The sequence below is a fragment of the Monopterus albus genome, unplaced genomic scaffold (genome assembly GCF_001952655.1).
Source record: "Monopterus albus unplaced genomic scaffold, M_albus_1.0 scaffold461.1, whole genome shotgun sequence".
NCBI lineage: Eukaryota > Metazoa > Chordata > Actinopteri > Synbranchiformes > Synbranchidae > Monopterus > Monopterus albus.
The window spans coordinates 111,416-122,762 of NW_018128341.1; the positions used below are offsets into that span (position 1 = coordinate 111,416).

At 40.5% G+C, this 11,347-nt stretch overlaps 1 protein-coding gene across 2 annotated transcripts in view; it reads left to right on the top strand.

Moving 5' to 3' along the window:
* The first annotated feature begins 9,821 nt into the window (after positions 1-9,821).
* The window catches only part of LOC109952462 (ubiquitin-conjugating enzyme E2 D4-like), a 10,587-nt gene continuing 9,061 nt past the window's right edge, over positions 9,822-11,347 (top strand). Inside the window, exon 1 of one of the 2 annotated variants that reach the window (XM_020587555.1) lies at positions 9,822-10,046. In XM_020587555.1, the coding sequence (XP_020443211.1) occupies positions 10,023-10,046 (24 nt within the window). In that variant the 5' untranslated portion in view covers positions 9,822-10,022. The remainder of the gene's footprint in view (positions 10,047-11,347) is intronic. The other variant, XM_020587556.1, reaches the window with a different exon arrangement.

The following is an 11,347-nucleotide window of genomic DNA, read 5'->3' on the forward strand; positions in this document are numbered from 1 at the left end:
CAGTGCACATGGTCTCACGTCTCAGACACTTTTGATAAAGTGTTACCGTTTATCCTGAATAACAAGTGCATTTAAATTTTCTCTGCTTGCTTTGCAACAAAAACTAGTGAATGTGTCAAGCCAGGGTGTATATACAGTCTTATGCAAAAGTTTAGGCACCCCTTGATAAATAACAGATTTTGGTGATTTTTTATTTGAACAGATGTTAACACAGTTTCTCTTGGAAATGGAAAAAATGCACAATATTTTCTGCAAACAGTGATGCATAGTTACTTCTTATGCCATAAATTGAACAAAAATAAAAAATAAAAACATTATTATGGCATGGTGCAAAAGTTTGGGCACCCTAAGAGTTCCAGAGTCTCAAAGTCTCTCACAAGGTATCAGACCTTAATCAGCTCGTTAGATCTGATGCACAGCAACAGCTGTCATTGGTAAATGCCAATTTCAAAGCTGTACAAATACTTTGACTCTTCAAACCTTGTGCACACACTTGTGGACACCCAGCAACCATGGGTTCCTCTAAGCAGCTGTGTAAGACCCTGAAAATGAAAGTTATTGACGCCCACAATGCAGGAGAAGGCTACAAGAAGATAGCAAAGCGTTGTCAGCTTGCAGTTTCCACAGTAAGAAATGTAATTAAGAGATGGCAGATCAGGGGAACTGTGGAGGTCAAGATGAGATCTGGAAGACCAAGAAAACTCTCGGACAGAACTGCTCGTATGCTGGTCAGAAAGACAAATCAAAACCCCCATTTGACTGCAAAAAACCTGCAGGAAGATTTAGCAGACTCAGGAGTGGTGGTGCACCGTTCCACTGTGCAGCGATGCTTGCACAGACAAGGCCTTCATGGAAGAGTCAGCAGAAGAAAACCTTATCTGCGTCCCCATCATAAAATCCAACGTCTGAAGTATGCAACAGGACATCTACAGAAGCCCGATGCGTTTTGGAAACAAGTGCTGTGGACTGATGAAGTTAAAATAGAACTCTTTGGACACAATCAGCAAAGGCATGTTTGGAGAAAAAAAGGAGCAGCATTTCATGAAAAGAACACCTTGCCAACTATTAAGCATGGGGGTGGATCTATCATGCTCTGGGGTTGTGTTGCAGCCAGTGGCACAGGAAACATTGCACGGGTGGAGGGAAGAATGGATTCCACTAAATACCAGCAAATTCTGGAAGCAAACATCACACCATCTGTAAAAAAGCTGAAGCTGAAAAGAGGATGGCTTCTACAACAGGACAATGATCCTAAACATACCTCGAAATCCACTATGGAATACCTCAAGAGACGCAGGCTGAAGGTTTTGGAATGGCCATCACAGTGGTATGAGGGGTTGTGCATAAGCAGCGCTCTCTCCACATCCAGTCAGGGCTCAAGCTAGAAGGTCTTTCCCCTCCAGAGCCAAAGGGAGGTCCTTCTCATGGATCAGAGTGAGCTGGGACAGACCCAGGTCTGAGTGAGGTCTGCAGCCTCCTGAGGAAATGATTTCACACAGCAGAACAAACACTTACTGCCCTGTGTTGTTTAGTTGAACTTACTGCTGTCCACCATCCTCAAGCACAAAAAATATTTTGTTTGTTGTACAATAAAAGAGAGATTTTTAATTTTTTTCTCAAGTTGCAATTATTTTTCCATATCCAAAGCAGCCAGAAATGATATCTTCTCTCTCAGTTTGAACAGCTTGAACCAATATTTTAGACATATCTATATTAGTATATACTGATGTTTCTTTCCAAAATGCTGTGTGTTCTTCCTGAATGATATGTTCATATTGTCTTGTAAATACATTCGGAACTTAAGAAATGGGTTTAAAATATTTATATATTCTTATAAGTGTTTTTATTAGGCAGCAAATTAGCCAGCTAGCTAACACTCACAATAGGCCGAAATAAATAAACCACTGCTAATTTAATAGAAATCTATATAAGAACACTTGAAATTATTATAGAGATATAATGTGAGAAGTCCACACCTCTGGAGACTCCATAATCTTTGTCTTTAGCCTTTTAAATACATGATTCAGACATCAGAATCTGTAAGTCTGCAGAGGCCATATAAGCACCACAAAATCTCTCTAGAAGTGTCACTTTATCTATTATCTGCCCATCAGCTCTGTCTCAGTGAGACAACTTTGTTCCTTACACATTGTAACTTTAACTCTTTAGTGTGTCTCACATGTTAAACTAGAAGGAGCATGTCTTGAAGAAAATGCAGTGTGTCTGTGAAGTGTTAGAGTTCAAGCTTTGTAACTTGCCGCACGGTGGAGCCACTGACAACATGTTACAATATGTTGAGCACCTCCTCATGGGACATCCGCGTACTAAGTGAGATACCTTTAGCATGTCAGAAAATGATGGTCATTTGCTTGCAGTAATCACACTAATTATAACATGGCAATGCAGCCAGTGCACATAATTCCCAAAACAGCGACAATGTCGATGTACCAGATGCCAGAACTGGCTACAAACAGAAGACCTACCGTACTGTACCATAATATTTCAGCAACACACATATATTGAAATAAAAGACACCTTAATTTTCAACTAATTTAGACTATTATTTAAAAAAGACTACACTCAAGGTACAAGTCAGGTGCAACAAGGGTTCAACAAACAAAATCAAGGAAGGGCCTTTGCACTCTGAAGTATGCCTCAAATTTAAGTTGTATTCATTTATAAGATTAAAAATCACATGGCAGATAGAGAATACAGACGTTTGGCATAGTTGCCTTCTTCAGTGTAAAGCAGATTTAGACTGCCACAAAAAAGCAGCCATGTGATGTCTGTGTACATTTATGATTTTGACTGGAGACACGTACCTCTACACACTATGGTACTTCTTTTAATATGAGCATGTAAAAATGCTCCTCCTCCCAGATTTCGACATCTTTAAAAGAAGGAATTTCAGTTCGACCACCACTGAGTCCATTCTATTATTATTATGTTGACATTTTACATGTTTGTGCTATACAGCTGAACAGCAGCAGTTCTCACTGTGATAAAAACGCCACAACGCCTCCTTGTTTTGGGACTCAGGGGTATCCTACAAAAAGTAAAAACACTGGGCAATATAGCATAACAGGCATTTTGCCAAATTAGATCAGTTAAGTAAAGGAAGATGCCTTTTCCTTTGCATGTGAATTAATAGTTTGCAGGTCAGATTTCTTTGCTTGTGGTTCCATAAATGAGCCATACATTTTACAGGCATTCAAGACAATAAACAATCATAAGCATGCTTTTGGTGTCACATCAAACATTACACAATAGAGTTGAATCAAAAAAGCAATACAATACACTTTTCTGCTAACATTTAGGTCTATAATCAATTTGTTTTTGAAAAACCCCTGTTGAAATTTATTTTTACTGGAGCCACAATCCTTGATTCATACACTTTATTGTAAAATATATATTTAAAAAAATGACTGAATAAACAACTTTATCACAGTGAATCTTTAACACTATGAATAAAAAAACAGTAGAGTTGTAACTGGGTGTTTTAAAAAAAATATGAACTTCTGAAAATCAAGTAATTTTTTTTAAGTAAAGGGTCCTAGAATGTTTCCCTTTATTAATTTAACACTGGCTTTTGGAAAACTTTTTTTGAAATATGCAACAATTTTTGCACAATATTATCAAGTGCGATAATGGTACGAGCTGATGTTTTCACTGTGGAGTCTCCCCTATAAAACAAAATAATTTAGTATATTGTAATATATGAAATCTAAAATGTGATCTTCTGTTGTGTATCTCTCTCTCTTTCTCTCTCTCTCTGTGTATATATATATATGATTAATCTTGCTTGCTCTAAAATATATTCTTGCTTCTTTGCAAACTGACACTATTCTGTTCTCATCCAGCTGTACATCCCTCATGTTTACACCACTAGACTGAACCACCTGTCTCCTTTTTCCAGCAGCCAGTGTGTGAGTTTCTGGAAGGGGGATCAACCCGGGTCATGTTTGTAATTTTTACTAGTGGTGTAAAATAAACCAGCACAAAATGAAGAAAGACGGACTCCTTTGTTATTCAGAGCTGTCCAATAAAAGAACTGGGGTATGACATATGCAAGCATTTTTTTCACAATATTACCAAGTGCAATAATGGCAGTTGATGGTTTCACTGTGGAGCATCCCCTATAAATAAAAATAACTTAGTATATTGTAATATATGAAATCTAAAATGTGATGCTCTATTGTCCAACTGTGTGTGTGTGTGTTTTCTCCACAGAGTTCACCAGCAAACCTCAGAGGTTCCTTGTCAGTCTGGGCAGCAGCATCAAATAGACCTGGACTCTGTTTTTGTAGTGTGTAATCGTACAAGCACATTTTTGCACTTGTATTATTAACAACCAAAGAGAATTTTACTGTTCTGGTCTTAATAGTCCCTGTGCTACTGTCATGGTTCCATGACCATTTCCTGTGTCATGCTTTTATTTTGATGCAGTTCCTGCCTCATGTCATCCTCACCTGGACTCTGTGGTTACATTCTGTAGTGGGAATAAACACAGCCACACCTCTGCACAACCCTGTGGGAAGGATTATGTGTGAATGCAGTCAAAACGCATGCTTATGTCTGTTCTGCCGTGCACCTTGTGTGTGTAGCCCTGCCCTCAAACAGACACACTGTTGATGAGATGCTCTTACAAAAATACCTTGTGGAACATTTCTGTATTATTATAGCACATGTCTACGAAGGGGTTATTGTACATATATTCTCACATTTCTCACATTTTTGTATTTGCCATCAGTCTTACTGTTTCAGGATATGGAATAAAGCCAGAGGCGTCGCGTGAATTTGGGTACATCCAAGAGCGTACTGGTACTGGTCAATCACATTCCCTCTCTTCAAAACCAAGGACCTGGATTTTTCTGGCTTAATGCACATTTGGGGCCATGAGATTAGCCTCTCCAAGCCCTGGAGGATGCATCTGCTTCCTGGCACTAATGTTGCTATTACTGTCAGGTCATCTGTGATGACTCTGGTGGAAGGCTGCTGGACTCCTGACTTCTGCACTCCACTTCAGCCAACTTAACCAGCACAATACACAGTATGATCTGTTGGAGTAGGTACAGTTGAACTGTCTTGGTCATAGGCATCTCAATGGTGGCAGTAAGGGAGGGACAAAGCTCTGCACACTCGCTTTACCCACACAGGTGTATTCTGCTAATCATGAGAACAGTACTGCCCCATGCTGAAGATGATCCTGTGACTTTAGGCCATGAATTCATGCTTGCTTGTTGCTGTGGTTATAGTTGTTTCCCCATTCGGTTCATAAATGAAAATGCACAATAGAAGTTTTCAATGTGGTCTGACCTTATTTGCAGGTACATGTGGAACTCTTTGTATCATCCTGGATGTCACTTGTTTGGGGCTCTGTGTCAGTCTCAGACAGGGGGGAGCAGCAGGAAACTGCCTGCTGTCGACACCCGCGATTTATGACACCTAATCTCACTTTAAAGAACCCTTTCTGTTTGTAGACACTGACTGCTGCAGCCAGTCTGTCACACATGTGCAAGCACACACCCACACATGTAAACACATGCAGATTTCAGCAAATCAGTGTATGTATATTAGATGAAAATCATTGTCCCATTGTTCATAAGCTGTTGTTTATGAATTACTCATTGACATAAACCAATATTTAAAAAAATTAAAATTGAGGATATGAAATATGTTAAATTAACTGTACTATAAGAAACACATTACTATGTGAGTGTTTGTGTGTGTATGTGAGACAGAAAGAGAAAGAAAGAGGGTGATCTCTATTTCATTAATAATAACGCTTTCACTCCATCATGCCTAGAGGTTTTCTGTAGAATTGAGTAGCTTTTGCACAATTGTTTTTGGCACACACAACTTGTTCAGGCAATGTTTAACATTTCACAATTTTGGCTTTTATGTTAGACAATAAAAGGGTTTTCTAGAAAAGATTTCAAAAAGTATTGTTTTAGTATCTGTAATAAGTCTTCTATTGATATTGCATACTGAGATTGAAACATTCTGAGACAAACAGCCCTACTAATGAAACATCTGAGTTCATGTGTCATAGCAAATCCAATGTTGCGGTGTCAACCACACACCAAAACTTAGACAGATTTTGAAAGTTGTGTTCACAAATGAGTACATTTCTTCACAAGCACACTCATGAAATGTTTATGTTGTCTATTTTGGCAATAAAATAACAATAGTGTACTTTAATCTAAAAGCTCAGATTTTTTCCTATATTTTAATGTTTTTCCTGTCTGCATGGGTGTCCTCAGGTCAATGTGATAGACTGGTGCTCTGTGCAGGGTGGTTCTCTACTTGGATGGATGAATGTGAATCTATGAACTCTCTCCCTTATTTTTATTTTCATTTTTGCAAGCATCTGAAAACTGAGGACTGAGTTCAGCTCAAAGGTCTGTGGATGCTGTAATTATTTTACTTATTTCATATTGGCTGTGGTGTAGATATGGAAGGAGCAGTGCAGATATATATATATACAGTATATAAATTCCCCCACTTTGGGGCGGTCTTGTATTCCTTCCTTCAAGCTCGGGTCCTCTACCAGAGGCCTGGGAGTTTGAGGGTCCTGCGCAGTATCTTAGCTGTTCCTAGGACTGCACTCTTCTGGACAGAGATCTCAGATGTTGTTCCTGGGATCTGTTGGAGCCACTCTCCCAGTTTGGGGGTCACAGTCCCCAATGTTCCTATTACCACGGGGACCACTTGTGCTTTCACCTTCCACATCTTTTCTAGCTCTTCTTTCAACCCTTGGTATTTCTTGAGCTTCTCATGTTCCTTCTTCCTGATGTTGCTATCGCTTGGGATTGCTACATCTATCACTATGGCCTTCTTCCTCTGTTTGTCCACCTCTACTATGTCCTATGTTGGTTGGCCATTACCAGTTTGTCAGTTTGTATCTGGAAGTCTCACATGATCTTAGCTTGGTCATTCTCAGCCACCTTTGACCACTTGGTTATGGCGTTCCATGTATGCCCTGCCTGCTAGCATCTTGCACCCTGCTGTTATGTGCTAGATTGTCTCAGGGGTATCTTTGCATAGCCTGCACCTAGGGTCCTATCTGGTATGGTAGACCCCTGTCTCTGTTGATCTTGTACTTAGAGCCTGTTCCTGTGCTGCCAGGATTAGTGCCTCTGTGCTGTCTTTCAGTCCAGCTTTGTCCAGCCACTGGTAGGATTTTTCGATATCAGCCACTTCTACTATTTGATGGTGGTACATACCGTGCAGAGGTTTGTCCTTCCATGAGGGTTCCTGCTTTTCCTTCCCTTCTTCCTCTGGGTTCTGCTGCCTGAGGTGTTCACTAAGCACATGATCACTCGGGGCCATCTGCCTGATGTATTCATGGATCTTTGTTGTTTCATCCTGGATAGTGGCTCTGATGCTAACTAATCCTCGGCCTCCTTCCTTCCGCTTATCCGCTTAGTGTACAGCCTCAGGATGCTGGGCTTGGGGTGAAACCCGCCGTGCATTGTAAGGAGCTTCCTTGTCTTGATGTCAGTGGCCTCTGTCTCCTCTTTCGGCCAGCTTATTAAGCCAGCAGGGTACCTGATGACCGGCAGGGCGTAGGTGTTAATCGCCTGGACTTTGTTCTTTTCATTCAGCTGACTTCTCAGGACTTGCCTTACTCTTTGCAGGTACTTGGTGGTTGCTGCTTTCCTTGCAGCCTCTTCATGGTTCCCATTTGCCTGTGGGATCCCAAGGTACTTGTAGCTGTCCAACAACTGCTATGTTGCCTTCTGGTAGTACAGTCCCCTCAGTTCTGACTACCTTCCCTCTCCTTGTTACCATTTGACCACACTTATCCAGTCCGAATGACATTCTGATGTCCTGGCTGTAGATCCTAGTGGTGTGGATCAGTGAGTCAGTCGCTTCACATTTCAACTGTCATAAACTCGTGTCATATTTAGCTATTAGATGTTCTAAACGGCTTTTTGATATCTTTTACGATTTTTGCATAATCGCCATTTACAACTTATGTGAATGTCCATTCATTTTACCAGACACACTCAAGGCTTCAATAACACAGTGCTTCACTGACACCTAGTGGTAAATAAAGTGCAGTGCAATATAGTCAGTGGTAGACTTCAAATCTTCTGCCTCTTTGAACAGGTCAGGTCATTATTTCTCTCTCTCTGTTACATGCAGTTGGTATCTGTGTTAACTGAGGGTCTTTTGATCCACTATACATGTCCTCACCCACTACTACTGCAGTATCCTTGTTGCTAGTAGCCCCTTCACTACTTCTATTTCCTTTTCAAGTACTTCTTCAAGGTTCAAGGATTTTATTGCCAATTCACTATATGTGCAGGACATACAGAAAATCGAAATACCGTTTCTCTCTCACCTAGTATTGGGTGCCATAACATTTAGGAACTAGAATAGAATAGAATAGAACAAAACAGAATAGAATAAGAAGTGGATTGGTGTAATTAGGATAAATCTAAACCAGTGGTGGCCAATTCCGGTCCTCGAGGGCCACTTGTCCTGCTTGTTTTCCAACTGCTGGGGAATTATTGTGTTGAATGCTAAACTGAAGTCTAGGAACAGCATTCACACATAAGAGTTCTTTGAGCTGGATGGGTGAGGGCTGGATGGAGAACAGCAGTAATGGCATCCTCTGTGGATCTGTTTGACCTGTATGCAAACTGAAATGGGTCATGAGAGGGAGGAAGGATGGACCTGATGTTCTGCATGACCAGCCGCTCAAAGCACCTCATAATAATTGAAGTCAGTGCTACAGGCCGATTAGTCATTGTAACTTGTTGGGTGGGGCTTTTTTGGAATTGGAATTATTGTGGTAGCCTTGAAACACATGGGAACAACTGCTTGGCCCAGGGAGATGTTAAAGATATCTGTGAGGACATCCTTGAGCTCCTCGACACAGTCCTTTAAAACATGACCAGGTATGTTATCTGGTCCAGCCGCCTTGCGTGGGTTAATCCTGGAGAGGGTCTTCTTCACACTGGTTATGGACAGACACACACCCTGCTCACGTGGGCGGGGGGTTGTTCAGCAGAGAGATGTCACTATAACAGCTCCGGGGTGGGGGTTTATAGTCTGTGAGGGTTTGGATGCCCCTCCAGGGACTCTGTGCATCTCTAGTGTTGCTGAAGCGTCCAGATATTTTCTTCCCTGATTCCATGGGACAGGTTGGCTCTTGCTGTTGCTAGACCTGCTGTGTCGCTGGCCCTAAAGGCTGCATCCCGAGGCCTCAGGAGTATGTGAACCTCATCTATCATCCATGGCTTCTGGTTGGCACGAACACTGATATTTTTGCAGTAAGGGACATCATCAATGCACTTTGTGATGTATGCTGTGACGGCCTCAGTGCATTCCTCTATGTCTATGTGATTGTTGTGAGTGGCTGCTTTGCCTTGGATACAAAGTGACCAAGGGAATAGTGGGGACAGAATATACACCAACTTCCCCAGATCTTAATATCATTGACAATAATGTAAAATAGCTTAAGAACCTATTCTGAGGAAGGATTTTCTGATTATTACAAATGAGCAAAAATATAGGCTATTGGATAATTTCTAAACATAGGCTACTGTGATGATGATGTATTCAAAATAGTAGTTATTTTAGAGAATTCGTTTTTAGGGCAAACTACTTTCTTGATTTTCTTTCATTTGTGGATTGCTTATTAACTTGTGTGTTTCATATAAATAAGTTACAACTAAAAGTTACACAAACCTCCAATGGCCTTCAAACGAGCAAGAAACAGAGCAATATAAGACAGTTAAATAAGTACTGAGCAGTATCAGTCTCTTTTGTGCAGGCTATATTTCGTTACACCCAGTTGCAAAACTACGTTTCCCGTGATCCACTTCGGGGGAGCGACCGTAAACAGAAGAAAGCGGAAACAAAGGAGGGTTTTTAAAAACACAAACACACCCTGGCTGTTTAGGTACTCAGGGAATAAATTACAGCCATTGACTTTGCCAGCAATAATATTGAAACTGACACGAAAGAGTGAGTACAAGTGAAGTGAGGAGCGAACTGCATCAGTCAACATGGCACTGAAAAGAATACAGAAGGTAAGTTTGACCAGCTAGCTTTCGTTGTCAGCTAGTAGTGTTGCTAACTGGCCCAGTTTGGGCTAATGTCAAAGTTATTTTCCACAACAAGGTTTATTAACATAGTTTTCAACGCTATTCCTGCTTTAAAACAACTTCTGGCGAACTTTATAACTTTTCTGGAAATAAGTATTTTGTTGACATCTCTTAGAAAATACACAACGTCATCCTCAAAGTTTTGTGCTTGCTCGTTAACAACAGCCAAGTTAGCTTAGTAACTGCTCTGTTTAGCTGCCTCCGTGTCAACCTGTCATTGTTTTCGAAGCACTTTGTCGGTTTACTAACTTGCTCAATTAACAACAACAACAACAACAACAACAACAACAACCCTGAGTTACTTGTATGTGGCTTCTTGGCCGTGGCCAACTATTCATATTCCGTGACCGTCAAAGTGTTTTTATGTATGATTTTTGCCGTCATTCTCCTGCTATTTAGTTGGTGCTATTAGGGTTAACAGCCGTCATGGAATATTAAAAGTAGATGACATGTATACCAGGAAAGCGTCAGGCGTCTCCGAACAAACACACGTCCTCATGGAGGTTAGAATTTGCATTGGGAAATAGGAACTAATATTAATATGATTAATAATAGTAATAAAGGACTCCCCGGGGAGATCTTGAAAGCTCTTCCTCTCCTTCAAGCCACTCCTTTCGAACCAGGAAGTAAGCTGTGGAGGAGACGAGGGCTGAGGGAAAGTGCAGGCCTCTCAGTACAAGTTATTTGCTACTGAAACGTTAAGAAGATATGGTAGATAATTAGTGAAGTGGCATTCTGAAAACTGATGCAGGCCTGTATCTCTGTTTAGTCATTTTTAAACCCACCACATGCATTCACTTGTGTTACACATGAAGATTAGTTTAATAGTATTGGTTTCTGTACTCCTATAGAAACCGTAAGAAACAAGCTTCTAACATCTGAAATAATGCTGAAAAAACTTTACTCATGCTCCACTTACTACTGCTCTAAGGAATATGAGATGTGGAGAAAAACACCAGAGAAGGCTGACTGACCTTGAATTAATGAATGTTTGTTTGTCTGTTTTCTCTTTCCTGGAAGGAGTCATGTGGTATTCTGAAAAATACCTCAAATGTTTTACTCTTAGCTTAAAAATCACATAGCCTAGTAAAAAAACAGTCTGCATTTATGTTTCTCCACTCATTTATTCAGGTTTTTCCTTTAAATTGTCACCAATCTGTATTATCAGCATTAGTCAATGACTAAGCTTATAAAGAACGAGTGTCACGTCACAGAAAAATCCGTCA